General features: G+C 44.5%; 1 protein-coding gene across 2 annotated transcripts in view; it reads left to right on the top strand.

Annotated features, from left to right (window-relative positions):
• The window catches only part of CCN4 (cellular communication network factor 4), a 51,816-nt gene extending 30,316 nt beyond the window's left edge, over positions 1 to 21,500 (top strand). The window contains exons 2-5 of one of the 2 annotated variants that reach the window (XM_033929467.1): positions 9,316 to 9,592; positions 12,729 to 12,983; positions 16,293 to 16,477; positions 20,859 to 21,500. In XM_033929467.1, coding sequence (XP_033785358.1) covers positions 9,316 to 9,592; positions 12,729 to 12,983; positions 16,293 to 16,477; positions 20,859 to 21,161 — 1,020 coding nt within the window. In that variant the 3' untranslated portion in view covers positions 21,162 to 21,500. Of the gene's footprint in view, positions 1 to 9,315; positions 9,593 to 12,728; positions 12,984 to 16,292; positions 16,478 to 20,858 lie in introns of those variants that run through there. The other variant, XM_033929468.1, reaches the window with a different exon arrangement.

The following is a 21,500-nucleotide window of genomic DNA, read 5'->3' as shown; positions in this document are numbered from 1 at the left end:
CCCTGCTCCTAAATAAGTTATGTAGTGGAGTGATGGCCCAGGTGTCAGTAAGCGGGTGCTCCCATCCTTAGCTTTTCGAGGTAACTTTAAAAGACCATGCCTACTCCGAAGCAGGGAGGAGAGGGTGTGGTTATTTAGAATCGGCAGGACTCAAGCCCTGGTGCGCCCTCCCAGACTATTTGTTTCCATGACCAACACACAGATCAGGCATTTGTTGCGTGTCCCTCGTTACCACTACTTTTTGGGACCCCAAGACGCGTTGTTCGAAACATGGACCGTGCGGTTTGTTTGTACGCAACAATCTGTTTGTTTGTTCCAAATAAACTTTGCCTGCATTTTGTGCATTTGTCTGCCGTACCTTTCTTTGTCGTCTGTTCACTGAAAATTGATGAGGAGCAATTTTGGTACTGTTGCCTCCCTTGCACCCCATGCGGCTGCATCTCTCACACAGCCCTCAGTACGTCCCTGGAAACTATTAAAAACCCATCTATTTGATAATCAAGAATGTTGATTTTTACCATAAGTATTTTAAAGATTTTATCATGCTATGTCCTAATTTTCCTATAACCAGGTTGCATTTTTAATTGAGATATTAACATTTGTATGTTTGAAGTCGTATTTTAACCATGATGTATAATTGCCCATAGTAGTGTGTATACGATTGTATTTATCTATTGGAATGTTTTTATTATGCTATTGTGAACCGCCTGGAACTACTGACAGGGCGGTATATAAGAAATACAATTATTATTATATATGTTAACCTGTAACCCGTCCTGAACTGTTTAGGGAGGACGGGATAGAAAAGAAAATAAATAAATAAGTGCTAATATTCATCAAAAAAGGCAACCAAGAAAAAACTCTGGAAAACTGCCAAACCTATAATATAACAAAATAAATATTTTCAAAAGTGCGTATGGGCTCCTTTTACAAAGGCGTGCTGGCGGTTTTAGTGTGCGCTTAGCATGCGCTAAAATACCCCGCGTGATAGCTGCTACCGCCTCCTTTTAAGCAGTAATTTTTCAGCTAGCGCGCGCTAATCTTATGCGTGCACTAAAAACGCTAGCGCACCTTAGTAAAAGGAGCCCTATGTGTTGAAGATATAAAAAGATATAAGAAAAAAAAAATCATAATTCATTCGCAAAATTTTTTATATATAAGTCCCTGCGAGCAATAATCAATGAATTATGATTTTTTTTCTTATATCTTTTTATCTCTTTGGCACATAAGCACTTTTGAAAATATTTATTTAATGGGGTGGGGCTTTTTGAGCCGTTCCTTTTTGGCTCTCTATTTTCCTCGTAAAGCCTCTTGCTGAGCGTTTATTCATATTCACTATTTTTGATTGATGTATGGGGCAGGTCTTATTGAAGTTTTTTTTTTAAAAACCTGGTGCTGGACACCTATAAGTCTTTTGCCCAGGGCTAAAAAAGCCATATAGCAGTATTAAAATGCTCAACTTTGGCCCGTACTGAGGTATCTCACCTTCATTAATTCTTATTTAAATAAATAAAGCAATTGTTCTTTGAGAGGCTAATATAGGGTTCTGCCAATTGTTTTTTTTTTTTGTTATATTATAGGTTTGGCTGCTTTCCAGAGTTTTTTTCCTTGGTTGCCTTTTTGATGAATATTAGCACTTATTGAACAGATTCCGCAAACGGAGCTGTTATAATGGCTGCCGATCGCCTGTCAATCACACAGCGGCGCTGTTGGCAGGATCGCAGCTAGGTAGGCGCCAGGAATGTAGGCCAGGGGTTTTCGAGGCCTACGTTTCCGGGCCCCTAGCTTTCACGAGAATCGTGCCTATAGAGGTGCCTTACGATGTCTAACGGCACTTCCTGCGTAAACCATGCCTAGAGTGGTTTTAGGCGACATAAGGCACCTCTGTAGGCAGGATAACAGCAGCCTTTTTTTGAGGGCGCCCTTAGGTGCCCTTGTTAAAAAAAATTGCACTTTAATTTGGTTTTTAATCGGTGCAGCCAATCAGTGCCAATTAAGTTAGGCAGCAATAGGGATCTAACGTCGGGCGCCATTTACAGAATCGGGCCCTTAATGGATACCAGACAGCCGGCTAGTTTGTGTGACTTAGCCAGCTATCCGTGAAATTTAAAGCGCTAAAAGGACATTTTTGCAATACATTTGAGTCCACCAGTCTGTATAGCACATTTCCACTTCTTGTCTGGCGATCTTGTGTTTTGTGGATTTGACTCTCCTGTTTTATACTACAATGTCCAAATCTAGACCATTTGGACATGGGAGGGGCCAGCATTGTAATAGGCGATTCATAGACAACAGCGCGGAAGACAAAGGCGCGCGCCAACAACTGAGCGCAAGATGGAGGCGCGTGCCGAAGAAAATTACTGTTTTTAGGGGCTCCGACGGGGGTTTTTGTTGGGGAGCACCCCCAGTTTACTTAATACAAATCGCGCCGGCGTTTTGGGGGGTTGTAACCCCCCACATTTTACTGTAAACTTAACTTTTTCCCTAAAAACAGGGAAAAAGTGAAGTTTTCAATAAAATGTGGGGGGTTACAACCCCCCAAACGCCCCCACAACGCGGCGCGATCTGTATTAAGTAAAGTGGGGGGGGGGTTCCTCCCCACGCCCCCCCGTCGGAGCCCTAAAAACAGTAATTTTCTTTGGCACACGCCTCCGCGCTGCGCTCAATTGTCTGCTCACGCCTTTGTCCCGGCGCGCTTTTGACCTGACACCGTAATAGGCTGACCACATAGACGTGCTGATAGAACAGTGGGGCACCTTAGAGGGCACTGCTGTGAACTTCACATAAATGGTGTCATGTGTACATCTCACTAGAACCCTCCAAAGCTCACCCCAAACTTAGTATATCCATCTTTCTACCACCCCAATAGCCCTTATGGCTGCAGGTGGCACCTATATGGCAGTATAGTAGAATTTTGGTGGGTGTTGGTGGGTTCATAACTTAATCCCTCCAATGATCATCTGGTCCGTTTAGATACTTTTTTGGCTCTTAGATGCTTTGAAAACAGGCCTTGCTCAGAACCTCTAAGTTCTCTCCAGGACATCTTAGGAAAGGTTTGATTAAGGTGCAGGACGTCCCACTCTAAACACACCCAAAACCTGCCCATAACATGCCTTCCAACACACCCTCTGGATCTTTGGACGCAAAGCGGCTAGAATGCCTTGTAAGATGTCCAGAAAGACGGTTTCAAAAACCGTCACTTGGACATCTCGGTGATTAGAGGTTTTTGGATATCTTTTTTTTAAATTATTATTATATGAGCCCCCACAGTATTAAAAATCATAAGAAATGTATCAAATATAAATTATAATATAATATCACAATGAACAGTTGAAAATAGGTCAGACACCACACATTACATAATACAGACACAAAACAGATATGAATTGGGCCACAATCATGGAAAATCCAAGAGGAAATTTTTGTCAAAGAAGGTACTAAGAGTTCTGTTATTTAATCTTCAGAAGTCAAGAATGTTTTATGCATGTATAATTAAGTGCCTAGGATCTGAAATGGAAGCTCTAGCCACAATAAAACCTTTCAAAATATCTCTTTGTCAAAGACAATTTGTTTGGTCCACTAAATAGATTTTTCAGAAGTAGAAACAAAAAGGAAAATAATTTTCTTTGTTAGATTGACTCGTCTGTGTAGTAAAGAAGTCATTAAAATGCCTACGATTTTCTAGTAAGATAAGACTGCCAAAATCCTGTCACTTTTTATTTCTTCAGTTCTTCATTTTCAAACCTATAGAGTTTTCTGAAAGGACCGGATACGTCTGCTTTAGTAATTGGAAAGTACTGTACTTGGAATCTGTTAAAGTAGGTTGATTACTTTCCTTGCCTGGACTTTGCTGCCCCCTTGTGACATATTACAAAAGTCACACAGAAAATTCTCATTTCCCGTAGATCTTAGTACTAGAGCAGTGGTTCTCAAACTTGTCCCGCGGGACCACCAGCCAGCCGGGCTTTCAGGATACATGGTCGACCCACATTACTACCGCCTCTGGCGGCACGGATGGCAGCCAGATGCCGTGGGAGTGACTTTAAGATGCTGGGTGGTTGCTAGCGGTATCGGGAGACATGCAGACTGCAGTGCGTCTAACAGGTCGTGACGGGTGCGTGGTGGTGGATTCAGTTTGTCAAACATGTCATGGTGGATCCAGTCGTCAACCCCGAGATGGTCCCAAATGTGCTCGATTGGGTTAAGGTCTGGGTATTAGAAGGCCAGGGAAGTTTTGGTTGTGCACTGCGAACCACTCACAAACAATTCTGGCGGTATAACATGTCACATTGTCCTATTGAAAAATTCCATCAGCACCCCCACCAAGATGGCACCCGGGGCAGTCCATCCCCCACCCCCTCTTTGTTCTATGACACTGGGTTTAGGGTTTCTGCTCATGGTGGCCATATCTGGAAGTTCTGTGCATGTGTATACAGACGGCTAGGCCTGGCAAAAAAGAGTGATGAGTTGGTTCTGGCTTGGTCACGGGGAGAGGCCTTAAAATATTCCATGGTTCACTTTTGAGTTGGCTGCAGCATTCTAAGGTGCCACAACGCACAGTTTGGGAACCGCCATTATAGCACATTATTGAGAGTAGTAGATGTGCCTTCATGCATATTGCGTCCTTAGAAACTAGGGCTAGAAATGGTAAAAATAAAGAAAATATATTTGTTGTAAAATGAATGGTAAGATGCAATGAATGCGGTCTTTTTTTAAAAATTATTTGTGGTTGGATTGTTTTTTAAGTAGCCAAATAACTTCCATAGTACAAAAATCATTTCTTTCCTTTGTTCTCTGACACGTTGTAGTCTAAGGCAGTGTTTTTCAACCTTTTTACACCTATGGACTGGCAGAAATAAAAGAATTATTCTGTGGACCGGCATCGGTCTGTGGACCGGCGGTTGAAGAACACTAGGCTAAGTTGTGGGCCAGAACCCGCCCATCTCTACCCGATCTCCACCCCAGACCCCGCCCCCATAATAGTACTAATTGCATCTTGCACGTCCCGTGCCTCATCTGGAAGCCTTCCCTCTGACGTTGCAACGTCAGAGAGAAGGCTTCCAGTTCAGGCGCAGGATGCCCGTAGGAGCCACTGCCCGTGGCTTTGTGCATGAATCAGTTAGGAAGAGGGAGCTGGCTCGAAGATAACGTTGCATTGATCGCACCATGGACCGGTGGTTGAAGAACACTGTTTTGGGCCTGATGCACATGCTGGCCCTGTGGACCGGCAGGAAATTTCTGTGGACCGGCACTGGTCCATGGACCGGTGGTTGAAGAACTCTGGTCTAAGGGGTCTGGAAAATAAACTGTGTCTTTCTTGGCCAGACAAAGCAGTGGAACAATAAAGAAACAGTGGTTACGTCATTTAACATGTCAGAACTTCGTCACAGGCATTCAAATAAGCCTATCCCACCCTCACTTCTTCCCAGTCCCATGGCTGATGATGTGGGGGAGGGGAGAGAATCATAGAATAGGGCGTAATAGAGAAAAGTGTACCACAGTATGGGAGTGTGTGGCACAGTGGCTAGAGCTACAGCCTCAGCACCCTGAAGTTGTGGGTTCAAATCCCACACTGCTCCTTGTGACCCCTGGGCAAATCACTTAATCCCTCATTGCCCCAGATACATTAGATAGAGTGTGAGCCCACCAGGACAGACAGGGAACAATGCTTGAGTACCTGAATGTAAACCACATCTATATATATAAAATCGGATGTATGTATGTATGTGCTGCGATCACGCAAAAACGGCTTGACCGATTTGAACGAAACTTGGTATGCAGATCCCTCACTACCCGGGATGATATGTTCTGGGAGTCTCGTGGCCCACCTGCACACATGGGCGGAGCTACAAACAGAAAATCAGATTTCACCCATTCATGTCAATGGAAAAAATGTAAAAAACTGCCATTCTCACAGTAATTCACAAACGGCTTGACCGATTTGAACGAAACTTGGTATGCAGATCCCTCACTACCTGGGGTGATATGTTCTGGGGGTCTCGCGGCCCACCTGCACACGTGGGCGGAGCTACAAACAGAACGTCAGATTTCACCCATTCATGTCAATGGAAAAAATGTAAAGAGCTGCCATTCTCACAGTAATTCACAAACGGCTTGACCGATTTGAACGAAACTTGGTATGCAGATCCCTCACTACCTGGGGTGATATGTTCTGGGGGTCTCACGGCCCACAACTCTATGTTGCTTGCAAGAATTTATTTGTTCTTGCTCCAGGAGGTGAAACTAAAATTGTTGTTTATAATCACGTTTTGCGTTAGTTGTATTGTATTCATTTTGTCAAATATTTCACATTATAATTTGAATATTGTACTTTTTATTAAGCTGTAAAACAATAATTTCATTCACCACTATAAAGTATCTTTATTTCAATCCGTTTACTGTGTTATTGCTATTATTAAATACCCGTGCAACGCCGGGGCATCAGCTAGTGGTCTATAAATAAAAGACAATAACCCCCAACTGAGATTTTGCTGGGGCAGCACTGAGATGATGAAACTGTGTACCAAGGAGTGGTTGGTTATTTTTCCCTCATTTTACAGCTTTGGTTGCTCCTATGGCAGAATATTTACAGATGTATAAAGAGATACTAATGTCTATTTTGTTACATGCTTAACACATTTAAGGCTCCTTTTACAAAGGTGCGCCAGCGGGGTTAACGCGTGCGACTTTTTATCACATGCTAACCCCCGCGCTGGCCAAAAACTACCGCCTGCTCAAGAGGAGGCGGGTAGCGGCTAGCGCGTCCAGCAGTTTAGCAAGCGCTATTATGCGCGTTAAACCGCTAGCGCGCCTTTGTAAAAGGAGCCCTTAAAAAAAAAAAATCAAATAATATGTGGGGAAAACAGTCTGAAATCTGAAAATCAGCCTAAAATCACCTTGTTCTGTAAGAAAGTGAGAATGTAAAAAGACAAAAGCTCAAATTTACAAAACAAATGATGAAAAGCAGAGCCCCAGCGACCCCTTTTCCTTTCTCAATCCCTTATGATTTTCCTGTATTTCTTTCTTTCCTATTTCCTGTTGTATTTCTTACCTCCCTTCCCGTTGGCAATGTAAGTATTGGTATGTTAAGTCCATGTTTTATATATTGTGCTACCCTGACTGTTTTTAAACTTTTTATTTTTTTTTGTACATCGCTTAGAAGTAAAATTAAGCGATTAATCAAATTTTAAATAAACTTGAAACATGTTTCTAAATAATCATCATTCTTTAATTTTCAATCTAAATAAATATATGGGGGGGGGGGGGGGAAACTATACCTGGGTTAAGAAACAAACAAATAATCTTCCATATACGAGGGGCCACCGAAAAGTTCTCAACCCAACCAAGAAGAGAATGATGTGGAGCCACAAAACTTACAAGTTACTCCACAGTTTTTTCTTGATACTTTTTGTTTCAATGAGGCAAATGCATCTAGCAAATAGGCACAAGTATAGGGAAACCAAGCCATTGTGACATCACTGATGAGGCTGGCTCTTAGGCATTGGTGGAATGAGGCATTATGACATCACAATATGAGGGGCCACTGAAACGTTCTCAACCCAACCAAGAAGAGAATGATGCGGAGCCACAAAACATACAAGTTAATCCACACTTTTCTTGACACTTTTTGTTTCAATGAGGCAAATGCATCAGGCAAATGGGCACAAGTATAGGGAAATCAAGCCATTGTGACATCACTGATGAGGCTGGCTCTTAGGCATTGGTGGAATGAGGCATTATGACATCACAATACGAGGGGCTACTGAAACATTCTCAGCCCAACCAAGAAGAAAATGATGCAGAGCCATGAAACTTTCCAAGTTATTCCACACTTTTCTTGACACTTTGCGTTTCATTGATATGATATGACATGAAAAGTACCAAGAAAAGTGTGGAATAACTTGGAAAGTTTCATGGCTCCGCATCATTCTCTTCTTCGTTGGGTTGAGAACTTTTTGGTGGCCCCTCAATCTACTATCTCTCACTTAGCACATCCAGTTTCTTCATCTCTTCAACTGACAATTCATATTTCTTAGTTCTCAAAATCATAGACACATTCACTTATCATAATAGCACTATCCACAGTTGCGTCTTTCTTCCAAACTTGAAAAGAATTTCCTGTCAAGGGTCCGTTGGAGTTTCCATTCTTCGTACTAAATCAGGATCACCGAGAGCTCAGGTTTTTTTTTCCCTCCGTTTTTGTAAGTTTGTGCTTTTGTCTTTTTACTTTAGAACAGGATTTTTTAACCTTATAAGGTCTCAAAATGAAGTGGTACGATACTGTTTAACTTTGAGAAAATAAGATGGCGAGATTTTAAATCCATGAAGTGAAATGTGGCATGAGTCCTTTATCAAAAAATGAGATAAAATAGGATAACATTGAGCCAACCCTGTGACCTAAGCCATAGCATTGCACATCCTTGCATGATGCATCCAAACTCAGAACTAGAGAATGACACGGTGACAAAATTCATCACTGTTCCTGTCCCTGCAGATAACCGCGGGAAACCATCTTCATGTCATTCTTTATGGAGAGAGGGAAGAATCAGAGTATAATTCGGCACAACCACTGACCCGCAAGCTTTGCTTTGAAGAATGCTGGTGTAGAAGGACTGAGGTTGAAACAGACACTACAGAATGACAGTCTCTGGTATCCAGAGCAGATATTGTGATGTCATAATGCCTCATTCCACCAGTGCCTAAGAGCCAATCACATCAGTGATGTCACAATGGCTTCATTATCCTTGGCTCACATAAGAATCAGAGTATGAATGGCTTTGAAGAATGCTGGTGTAGAAGGACCGAGGTTGAAACAGACACTAGAAAATGACATGGGATTATTTCCCGCGGTTATCCGCGGGGACGGGGACGGTGATGAATTTTGTCACCGTGTCATTCTCTACTCAGAACCCCTTTGTCTGTTGGAGCCACTTATCATTAGACATATCCCAGAGCTGGTGCATTTCAGCTGGCAGGAGGGGCGGCAGTTACCATTATGGTGGAGGTCCATGCCAGTCAATGAGCAAAATTGAAGATGTCTCATAAATAAACTGCTCCACCAGCCCCTTGAGCTAACCGGGATTTCCTGAACTGCTCAGCTATACTGTCCGGGAGGGTAAGCAGAAAAGATGTTGAAATTAACAGAGAGAAAATGTTTTGTTTTGGTGGGGGTGGTGCTGGGGGGGGGGGGAGGGGAGAGGGTTTGCATGAAAGGCAATCCCTGGATTAAAGTGTACAGAAACATACATGGATTACCTGAAAGAATCTCAGCAACCAGGACTGCCCTTATGTGGGTCCCCTGCTCTGCTTTCCTAGGTCACAGCACAGAACGTCACCAAGGTGCCACCCGCAGCGGCCATGACGGAGATCTACAACCGCACTCAGTATTGCAAGTGGCCCTGTGAGTGCCCCGAGTCCTTGCCTCGCTGTCCCATGGGCGTCAGCCTGATCGTGGATGGGTGCAATTGCTGCAAAACCTGCGCCAAGCAGCTGGGAGAAACCTGCACCGAGGCCGACACCTGTGACCCTCACAAGGGACTCTACTGCGACTACAGCAGAGACAGGCCTAGGTACGAAATAGGAGTGTGCACACGTAAGTCTCACACATATTCTCGCATGCATTTATGTGGCACGGTTCATAGACAACCCCGCGAAAGACAAAGGCGCGCGCCAACAACTGAGCGCAAGACGGAGGCGCGCGCCGAAGAAAATTACAGTTTTTAGGGGCTCCGACGGGGGTTTTTGTTGGGGAGCCCCCCCAGTTTACTTAACAGAGATCGCGCCGGCGTTGTGGGGGGTTTGGGGGGGTTGTAACCCTCCACATTTTACTGTAAATTTAACTTTTTCCCTAAAAACAGGGAAAAAGTGAAGTTTTCAGTAAAATGTGGGGGGTTACAACCCCCCACAATGCCCCCACAATGCAGCGCGATATCTATTAAGTAAAGTGAGGGAGTTCCCCCCCACAACCCCCCGTCAGAGCCCTAAAAACAGTAATTTTCTGTGGGGCGCGCATCCGCGCTGCGCTCAATTGTCTGCGCGCGCCTTTGTCCCGGCACGCTTTTGACCTGACACCATGTGGCACAGATCAGCCTGAGTTGCTTAGGAAACCAGTCTCACTCGGGTAATGCCCCTGTTTCAGGGCAACGCCTACAAACCCAAGGAGACACTTTGAGAAACTACAGAGAACTGGAAATAGAGAATGATATGGGGGAAACATTTCTCCCCCCCCCCCCGTCCCCGCGGGAACTCATTTTCCCATCCCGTTCCCGCAAGTTCTTTTCCTGTCCCTGCCCCATTCCTGCAAACTGCATCCTCGTCTGGACACGCCTCAAACACTTTAAACTCATAAGTGTTTGAGGCTTGTGTGGTTAAGGCGGAGCTTACAGGAATGGGGGCAGGGAGAGTGACAAAACTTGCGGGGGAGGGGGAAATTCAGTTCCTGCGGGGACAGGGACAAATTTGTCCCCGTGTCATTCTCGAACTGGAAACACATTGCAATGTCTGCAGCACAGATTCTGGGATGGGCGAGAGTCGCACTAAGGCCCCTAGAGAACCACTTGCTCAATGTCTCCAGTAAAATACTCCCCCGGTTAAGAATTTATTCCAATGTATAAAGAGAAAAGGGGGTAATAAGATGTTCAACCAAAACCTTTGTATGTCATATTTTGAAAAAAAATTATTTAATGTGCTACGAATAGCTAGTAACATAAATGCCATTCTACACTCATTCCAACAAATTCTCATCAAAATATTATGTTATATCAATTTTATGAACGTTTCCATCCAGGAGAATTATATAAATCTTTCACGTGGGATTTGAGGTGAGCATATCATACTGTACTGAATGATCAGATCATAGGACCTCTTATGATCTATATATCATTCTAGGTCCACATCCTGGATTAAAATGTTGTAATCATTTATGCTGCAATCCTCCTACCTACCACATACATACATGCTTTATCCACAAGTGCTGGAAATTTTTTAATTATATATATATATATATATCATATATAATAAAATGCTAAGCGCGCATGCGCACTCGCGCCGCATGTTCCCTGATCTGTCGCGGTGGCATGAGTGCGCATGCTCACCAGACAAGCTTCCCTGCTCACCATCTCACAATACGGAAGTTTCTTTAGACGCTGACAGTCGCCTCCACAAACCTGCTCCCAGCCAGCCGACGATCGCCTCCACAAGCCGGGACTGGGGCACAAAGAGCGCCTCCTTCCCCTCCCCCCCCGGGACGAACCGAAAAACTGACCCCGCCGCCCGGGACCCGAGTCCTTTGCCTCCCTTCCCTTCCCGCGGACCCGACTACGAACCTTGCGATTCCAGCGTGTGCAGCAGTCTTCACACGCTGCTTCGGGCCCTTCTACTGCCCTGATTTGCTCTGCCGCGTCTCTGATGAGAGTAAATCAGGGCAGTAGAAGGACCCGAAGCAGCGTGTGTAGACTGCTGCACACGCTGCTGGAATCACCAGCTTTGTAGTCGGGACCGCGGGAAGGGAAAGGGGGGTAGAGGAAACGCTAATGCTGCTGCACAGGGCACCCGTTAATGTAACGGGCTTGCTTTTGGGAGGGGGTAGGGAGACAGAAGGGGGCCACGGAGAGACAGTCAGGAATGGAACAACAGATAAATACAGGTAGGCAGGGGGCAAGGGAGAAAGACAGAGAGACATACAGAAAGAAAGACAGGGGGGCCAGGGAGAGAGACAGACATAAAGAAAGACAAACAGACAGGGGGCCAGAGAGACAATAGATAAATACAGGTAGGCAGGAGGGCCAGGGAGAAAGACAGAGAGACATACAGAAAGAAAGACAGGGGGCCACAGACAGACAGCAGAGAAAGAGAGAAAAAAACCTCCCCCCCCCCAAGACAAACACTAGCCAAGGATAGAGAGAGAGAAAGAAAGAATGACAGACGGGGCCAGAGAGACAGACAGACATCTATTCTAGCACCCGTTAATTTAATGGGCTTAAAGACTAGTATATATATATATGTGTGTGTGTGTGTGGTGTAAAACCCTATCTTTCAAAGACCTTCAGCATGCATAACTAGGGTGAAATATGCCAAAACCACCATAATGTCGTTTAAAACAGTGGTTCCCAACCCTGTCCTGGAGGACCACCGGGCCAGTCGGGTTTTCAAGATAGCCCTAATGAATATGCATGAGAGAGATCTGCATATAATGGAGGTGCCAGGCATGCATATCTGCTCCACACATATTCATTAGGGCTATCCTGAAAACCCGACTGGCCTGGGGGTCCTGTGTCTGTGCATGGCCGTTTGGAGGAGGATGGGCAGGGGAGGGCTTCAATGGCTGGGAGGGTGTAGATGGGCTGGAGTAAGTCTTAACAGAGATTTCGGCAGTTGGAACCCAAGCACAGTACCGGGTAAAGCTTTGGATTCTCGCCCAGAAATAGCTAAGAAGAAAAAAAAAAAAAAATTAAATTGAATCAGGTTGGGCAGACTGGATGGACCATTCGGGTCTTTATCTGCCGTCATCTACTATGTTACTATGTTACTATGAACCAGTTCATGCCACCTAGTGTCCATATGGGAAAATTGCAGTTACTGAATGTTAATTTTGATACTTATTTTAACTGGAAAAAAAATCTTACCACACTTTATAAATAGGGCCCTTTTGTTTTTTAAAAAAAAAAAATGTTAATCTAATATTAAATATTGTCAAATAGTTTGTTTTCCCCAATGTTAATTTTTCCTAGCACTGGTCGGAATGGGCTGTGTTCTGAATGATGTCAGGTACCGAAATGGGGAAAGTTTCCAGCCCAACTGCAAATATAACTGCACCTGTATTAATGGGGCCGTAGGATGCATCCCGATGTGCATCAACTCACAGCCGCCCCTCGTCTGGTGCCAGAACCCAAAGATAGTCAAAATACCTGGCAAATGCTGCGAGCAGTGGATATGTGATGATTCCAGAAAAATCCGGAAGACTTCGCCAAGGCATGTGCCCTCAGGTATGGCTAAAAATATGCGCGAGTTCTCTATTTTAGCAGGAAGTGACATAAAAGTTGTTCCATACGGATGTACCTGGAACATTAGTGTTCTAATCACCTTGAAACAGGCATGGATGGGAAAGGGAAGGGTCTGCCGATGCACATAATGTCTTCCCTATCTCTGAGGAAATGACACTTACAAACAGTGGCATAGTAAGGGCAAGCAACGCCCGGGACAATGGTGCCCCTCCCCTGCCACAGAGGAGAGTGTGGCACAGTGGTTAACTACAGCCTCAAACCCTGCACTGCTCCTTGTGACCCTGGGCAAGTCACTTAATCCTCCACTGCCCCACTGAGACAGATAGGGGAGATGCTTGAGGTATCTGTATGTAAACTGCTTTGAGTGTGGTTGTAAAACTACAAAAAGGCGGTATACAAGTCCTAATCCCTTTCCCTGATGTCATAATGCCTGGCAGAGACCCAAATAGTAGCAACATTCCAGAGCTCAGATTGTGATCCAACCGCATCAGTGATGTCACAATGGTTTCATTGTTCCATACTTGGCTTACTGCTAGTATTGCATTGGAGGAGAGTGTGGCGCAGTGGTTAGAGCTACAGCCTCAACACCCTGAGGTTGTGGGTTCAAACCCTGCCCTGCTCCTTGTGATCCTGGGCAAGTCACTTAATCCTCCACTGCCCCAGATGCATTAGATAGACTTTGAGCCTGCCAGGGTAGATAGAGAAAATGCGTGAAGTGCCTGTATGTAAACCGCTTTGAGTGTGGTTGTAAATCTGCAAAAAGACAGCATACAAGGTCCCATCCCTCTCCTCTATTCAGTTCTGGCGCAAGGTTCCAGTAATTTTAACAACTTTGAACTGTTTAGTGTCATGTACAAATTGAATCACCTCGCTCGTCGTTCCGATTTTGAGATCATTTATAAATAAGTTAAATAGCACCGGTCCCAGCACAGATCCCTGAGGCACACCACTATTTACCCTGCTCCACTGAGAAAAATGGCCATTCAACCCTACCCTTAGCGAAGTGACTAAGCACTGTTTTGTGAATAGGTGTGTAAGTGATACAGGCACATATTCTCTATATGGCGCCCCAAAAAAAATCGGTGCCGACTAGAATGGTGATTAGTGCAAATCTATAAAAGGTATCCGTAGCTTATAGAATTACACTAAATGCCAGTGTGTGTCGTAACTTTTAGGTGCACCTGTTTAGGCTGAGGAAAACCAGGCCTAAAAACTTGCACCTAACTTGTGTGCGCATCGGTCATAAATAGCCATTCTCACTTTTTAGATTCACACGTTAGAATTAATGTACATCACTTTATAGAATGCACCTACCAAGTTGTCGACATAACCTCTAATTAGTGCAATTACAATCAATTCTGAGGTGTTAATTTTGGTTTTTTTAAACTTTCTATACCGTTCTCCCAGAACGGTTTACATAAGTTTATTCAGGTACTCAAGCTTTTTCCCCTGTCTGTCCTGATGGGCTCACAATCTATCTAATGCAGGGGTCCCCCAAAGTCCCTCCTTGAGGGCCGCAATCCAGTTGGGTTTTCAGGATTTCCCCCATGAATAAGCATGAGATCTATGTGCATGCACGGCTTTCAATGCATATTCATGGGGGAAATCCTGAAAACCCGACTGGATTTGGCCCTCAAGGAGGGACTTTGGGGACGCCTGATCTAATGTATCTGGGGCAATGGGGGGGGATTAAGTGAGTTGCCCAGGGTCACAAAGAGCAGCATGGGCTTGAACTAGGGTTACCGGACGTCTGGGTTTTGAAAAGCTTCCCAACAAAATCATGTTGGGAAGGGGCGACATGGTGATGTCACGTCCATGCATGCCATCTGGGGGCGGGGCTGGGAGGCGGGACAGGGCATGACATGGGAAACTGGGCGGTCCTGGGGGTGTGGCCATGGGTCTGGATTTTTTCTGAAGGAAAATCTGATAACCCTAGTTTGAACCCACAACCCCAGGGTGCTGAGGCTGTTGCTTTAACCACTGTACCACACTCTCCCCTTGCCAATTAGGCTTGTTAAATTGTGCATGCAAATTGGGGTCGGTATTTAAATGAAAGGAAGTGTTGACGTGGGTGGAAGATAAATGGTGGTATGTGCTCCCATGCTAATTTTTTTTAATGACTTAGCACTGCTGCAAACATTAGCGCACAGCCATTAATGAAACAAATTGAAAAAAAGCTAGACTGTAGGGAGCGTGAGGTAACACCTCCCAGCCGTATTTGCGTAGTTTTTCAATGACGACATTCCCTATGTGCGGGCGAGCGTTGACGTGAAGAACGAGTGGCCCAGCCAAGAGCAACTGAGGTCGGGTTTTGTGCATTTTTCTGTAAAAAAATCACGATAATACGCTGCTGTGACACTTCTTCCACATGGAACTTTGTCTGTAAGGATGAAGCCTTCGTGATCATAAGCAAAAATCGTTTCTTTGACTTTTGATTGAGCTCGTCGAAATTGTTTTGGTCGTGGGGAAGATGGAGCTCTCCACTCGTCATTGAAAAACTACACGAATACGGCTGGGAGGTGCTACCTTATACTCCCTACAGTACAGACACGAGTCCACCAGATTTCGACCTCTTTCCAAAGTTGAATCAACCTATGATTGGACATCGTTTTGCATCTCTGGAAGAGCTTTCATCCGCCGGCAACTGAACTAAAATGGTGTCTTGGATGGAATAATGAAGCTTCCCGAACGTTGGGTTTCGGTCATTGCAAAGCAGGGAGACTATATTGAAGGATTGTAAAGAAATACTTGAAAAAATACAACACATGTAAATTTAAAAAAATAGTGTGTCTTATTCATGAAATAAGAACATTAGAATTGCCGCTGCTGGGCCAGACCAGTGGTCCATCGTGCCCAGCAGTCCACTCACGCGGCAGCTCTTTGGTCAAAGACCAGTGTCCTAACTGAGACCAGCCTTACCTGCTTACGTTCTGGTTCAGCAGGAACTTGTCTAACCTTTTCTTGAATCCCTGGAGGGTGCTTTTTCCCCTATAACAGCTTCCGGAAGAGCGTTCCAGATTTCTACCACTCTCTCGGTGAAGAACAACTTCTATACATTTGTACGGAATCCATCCCCTTTTAACTTTAGTGAGTGCCCTCTTGTTCTCTCCACCTTGGAGAGGGTGAACAATCTCTCTTTCTCTACTAAGTCAATTCCCTTCAATGTCTTGAATGTTTCGATCATGTCCCCTCTCAGTCTCCTCATAAGAACATAATGACCCTCGTACATTAGAAAACATATTTGGCAGATTATAACTTCCCCTTTTTGTTCCTTTCTTGTTATCTAAACAGGAGAAAATGAATCATGGCACAAGAACTGCATTGCTCAGACCACTCCCTGGAGTCCATGCTCCAAAACGTGCGGCTTGGGCATATCAACCCGGATTTCCAATGACAATGAGCAGTGCAGGCTGGGCAAGGAGAGGCGGCTTTGCAATATGCGGCCATGTGAGGTGGACATAACAAAACACATCAAGGTAGGATTGGGTTGCAACCAGGGCAGGATTAATTCTTCGAGGGCCCGTAGGCACACAAGTACACTGGGCTCCCCTGCCCCGCACCACCATGTGTCCCAGGTGGAAACAGGAAGCTGCGTCAGCAGGAAGCTTTGGGCAAGCAGCACCGCTTACAAAATTACAGTTCCCGTTGCCTTTCTTACCCGCGTTGCTTGCTTGTCTTACTTTCCGTCGATGGGGGAGGGGCACATTGCCGATCGATGCTGGAGGGGCCCATTGCCGTTTGGAAAAATAATGTTGATGCCCTCCTTCATTGGGCCCCCCCCCTGACCATTTCAGGCCCTAGGCACGTGCCTACTGGGCCTATTGGTTAATCCTGCCCTGGTTGTTTTCATCCATCTTTTAAAGTTTATTTGATATACCGTTCATCGTCATCGATATCTAAGTGGTTTTTACAGACATTTATGCAAAGCCCAGGGTGTTCACATGGATAGTTTGTCTGCGTCTATTTGCACGAGCTGATCTGTTGTTCTTTGTGGCAACATTTGAGAGACCGTTCCTAGTTTTTATAGATTTCCTTTCCAATTTTATCTATTGTGATCTTATTGTGAACCAAATTAAACCGCTCACCAGACTTTACAGTAGATCAAATCATAAATAACCGTAAACTGTTAAACAAAAATAAAACAGAAAAATAGTTACAATATACAATCAAAGAAGAGAGAAAACATGAGAAAAAAAATTAACTGCAGTACATCAGTTCCAACCTGTCAATTAAAACCCATATAAACTACAGAGCCACAAATTACCATAGAACAAAAGCTGTGATGAACAAATAAAGGGCAAGGTGCGCTAGGGCTTTAACACGCGGAATATCGCACGCTGCATTGCCACACGCACTAGACCTTAACGCCAGCATTGAGCTGGCATTCTAGAAGTGTAGCGCGTGGTAATTTCCTGCATGCACTAAAAACGCTAGCGCACCTTAGTAAAAGGAGCTCAAAGTTTTGAGCCCTGATCTCACATGACCCCCCCCCCCAAAATAAATAAATAAATAAATTATTCCATAGGGTAGGGGAAACTAAATCCCTATAAGAACATAAGAATTGCCGCTGCTGGGTCAGACCAGTGGTCCATCGCGCCCAGCAGTCTGCTCACGTGGTGGCCCCCAGGTCAAAGACCTGTGCCCTAGCCGAGACCAGCCCTACCTGCGTTCGTTCTGGTTCAGCAGGAACTTGTCCAACTTTGTCTTGAATCCCTGGAGAGTGTTTTCCCCTATAACAGCCTCCGTAGAAGAGTTCCAGTTCTCTATCACTCTCTGGGTGAAGAAGAACTTCCTTACGTTTGTACGGAATCTATCCCCTTTCAATTTTAGAGAGTGCCCTCTCGTTCTCCCTACCTTGGAGAGGGTGAACAACCTGTCCTTAGGTAGAGAGAACGAGAGGGCTATATTAGCGTTAAGTAAATAATTCTAAAGGATGAAACTACGAGTATAGTATACTATGTTGACGCGACAACAGGGCACAAACTGATGTTTAATGGAGCAAGAGGCAAGCCAAAAATGGAGATCTTCTTCAACGGTTATATCTTATGAACCAGTCATATAATCTTTTAACTGATGCAATAGGATAGTGGTTCTTAAATCTGTCCTGGGAGACCCCAGCCAGTCACGTTTTCAAGATATCCCTAATGAATATGCATGAGATAGATTTGCATGCCTGTCACCTCTGTTATATGCAAATCTACTTCATGCATATTCATTAGGGATATCTTGAAAACCCAACTGGCTGGGCATCCCCCCCGGACAGGTTTAAGAACCCCTGCAATAGGAGACAGTAAGCTAGTCTTTATTCTAGAGTACAGGCAGGACGTAATCGCACATTTATGCTTTGTGGTTGCCTATCTGCGACATCTGCCTGTTCAGGAAACTATTTAAAACATCTCTCTTCCCCCAGAAGACTCAATTCTTCCCAGCCCTCTTCATCCCACAGAATTCCATCCCTTAAACCAGTGTTGTCCAATGTCGGTCCTCGAGGGCCGCAGTCCAATCGGGTTTTCAGGATTTCCCCAATGAATATGCATGAGATCTATTTGCATGCACTGCTTTCAATGCATATTCATTGGGGAAATCCTGAAAACCCGACTGGATTGCGGTCCTCGAGGACCGACATTGGACACCCCTGCCTTAAACCAACCTAGCAATATTAAACTCGTTTATCAATAAGACTGTGCCACAAATGTAACCCATCTTGCTGTAAGCCGCAGTGATTCCCTGTTGAAAATTGCAGGATATAAGAAGTTGTATTGTATTTTATTTTATTTTTTTTTTTAAATATTCTTTATTCATTTTCAAAATTACATTAAGTGTAAAATATATTCATTCACAGTAACAATAAATATATCACTTATAAACAATCATTGGTACATTATATAAATTTTATCCCTTCCCCTTTCCCATCCCTCCCATCCATATCTTCCATTATTATATAATATATGTAATAAGAAAAATACCCCCCTCCCTATATCCTGAACTGATAATTAAAAGGGAAATAATTTTACTTAATCCTTACAATATTTTGTTAATGGTTTCCACACATCCTGAAATTTCTTAAAGTATCCCCTTTCTAAAGCAATAAATCTTTCCATTTTATAGATATAGCATAAAGAATTCCACCAAAAGTTATAATTTAATCTCCTCCAATCCTTCCAATTATATGTAATTTGCTGTATTTTAAGTAAATAGGTACTACTGTTATGACCTCGCTGGCACAAAGTATCTAAATGTAAATTGCATTTCACTACAATGGGAAAAAGTGTGAGCTGAGGCAAGTCACTTAATCCTCATTGCCCCAGGCACAAAGGCTTATCCCCTCCCTTTACGAACGCGTAGTATGGGTTGTAGCGACGGCAACTGCTTCCTATGAGCGTCGGAGCCATTACCGCCGCTGCCGGCGCTAAAACCCGTGCTATGCGTTAGTAAAGGAGAGGGGGTTAGATTGCGAGCTCTCTAGGAAGAAAGAAAAAGTACCCGTAATACGAAAATGGTTTTGTTGCATCGCGGAAAGGCAGTGCCTCATGAAACCATTCCCTTCCGTTTACAAGAAACCTCCATAATCAATCACAAAATTAAGAGTAAGATAAACTGATCGATTGTTTTATTATTTTTACACAATACAATTATGTACAATCTTCCCGCAATAGATGCGATTTCAAGTTTCTTCAAAACGTGGTGAACGTCCTACTCACATTGGGCCTGTAACGGACAAAGTCATTGCACGAGTGACCAATAACGGCCCCCGTTAAAAGATAAAACTTGCAATAAATGTGGTCACTGATTTTAGCAAGCTACATTAAAAAGAGTAATGGAAGCTCCATGGCGAGAGTCCTAAACATAGCCTTCAGTAGAATAATGGTGAAATGTGACCAGTAATATCTCCTCACTAGCGAGTCTCTGTATATTTACACTTCTCCCTCCGGATTTGCGGGGCATAGGGGCAGAGCCGGACCGCGAATGGCGAAAAACCGTGAATATCCAGCTCTGACCCACCGCCTCCCTCCCGCCTTCCCAGCCTTAACTGGTGGTCTAGCGGGCTTTCGGGGCAGGAGCGATCTTCCTACGCTCCTGCCCCGTGCAGATCGCCAATAGGAAATGGCTGCTGTGAGTTTCCGTAGTCTCTCGAGACTACGATGGGAACTCCCTACAGCTATTTCCTAATGGCGATCTGCACGGGGCAGGAGCGTAGGAAGATCGCTCCTGCCCCGAAAGCCCGCTAGACCACCAGGTAAGGCCGGGATGCTGGGGGGAAGACTTAACAATGTTTTTTTTCTTCTATTTTCCCCCTCCACAAAAAATTGCGAAAATGTGAAATTGCGATTACTGAAACCGCAACTGGGGAGGGGGGAAGTGTATACCTTATTCTGACTCTGTGATGAGATTAAAGTACTGGGATTGATGAAGTGGGTTTTGAAATAGCTATGTGCTATAAGAGACCCCCATGATCCTCTTCCCATGTAAAGTTTCTGATGTTCCTCTCCTTGGTTAGTTTTAGGTTTTGTGAGCAATTTTAGTAATCCACTCAACCAATGGGATGCCGAGAAGAAGCTGCGAATAGTGAATCTCTGTCATCATTTTGGTATAGAAACTAGAAGACTAAGAGGTCCATGAAAGAACAATTGGAGTGTTTTTACTCATTTCTGAAGAAGAGACGTGCATAATCACAGCCCTGGTGTTGTTCTTTTTTGATGCTATGCGAGTTGTGGGGTAGATGTAAAAGTTTGCTCTTTTTGAGTCTCCTATTCGATTTTTATAGATTTGTACAGTTCAGAGTTGCAGGAAGAACTTGGGAGTTTGATCCATTTATCTTTTCACTCTCTATTTCTCCCCCCCCCATTCCTCCCTTAGCCCGGGAAGCAGTGCTTGGCAGTTTACAGATCTGAAGAGCCAACAAACTTCACCTTATCTGGCTGTGTGAGCAAAGCCTTGTACAGGCCAAAATACTGTGGCATGTGCACAGATGCCAGATGCTGTACTCCGTACAAATCCAAGACCATTGAGGTGAGCTTTCAGTGCCCTGATGGCAGCAGTTTCTCCCGGAGCGTGATGTGGATCAACGCCTGTTTTTGCAATCTCGGCTGCAGGAAGAACCCCAACGACTTCTTTCAGGACCTCTCACAATACCACGACTATCTGGAAATCGCAAACTAGTTGATTGAGCTTAAGGCGGTTGGATGGCACAAGCCCCCACCCCCAACACTCTGGTTTTACAGAGGTTAAACAGCGGGATGTCTTGGAAGTAGCACAAAATTTGGCATTGGCCTTGACTTGGCACTAAAGGGCCTTTGTTTGGGACAGGGCTGCCTTCAAGCTTTCCATCCAGAAGGACGTTGATGCTATAGGAAGTTTAGAGTCCCGGGAACTTCTTGTTTTCCATCAGCAGGGTTCATAGACAACCCCGCGAAAGACAAAGGCGCGCGCCGACAACTGAGCGCAAGACGGAGGTGCGTGCCGAAGAAAATTACAGTTTTTAGGGGCTCCGACGGAGGG

The sequence above is a fragment of the Geotrypetes seraphini genome, chromosome 2 (genome assembly GCF_902459505.1).
Source record: "Geotrypetes seraphini chromosome 2, aGeoSer1.1, whole genome shotgun sequence".
Taxonomy (NCBI): domain Eukaryota; kingdom Metazoa; phylum Chordata; class Amphibia; order Gymnophiona; family Dermophiidae; genus Geotrypetes; species Geotrypetes seraphini.
This window is presented reverse-complemented; position numbering and strand designations above follow the sequence as displayed.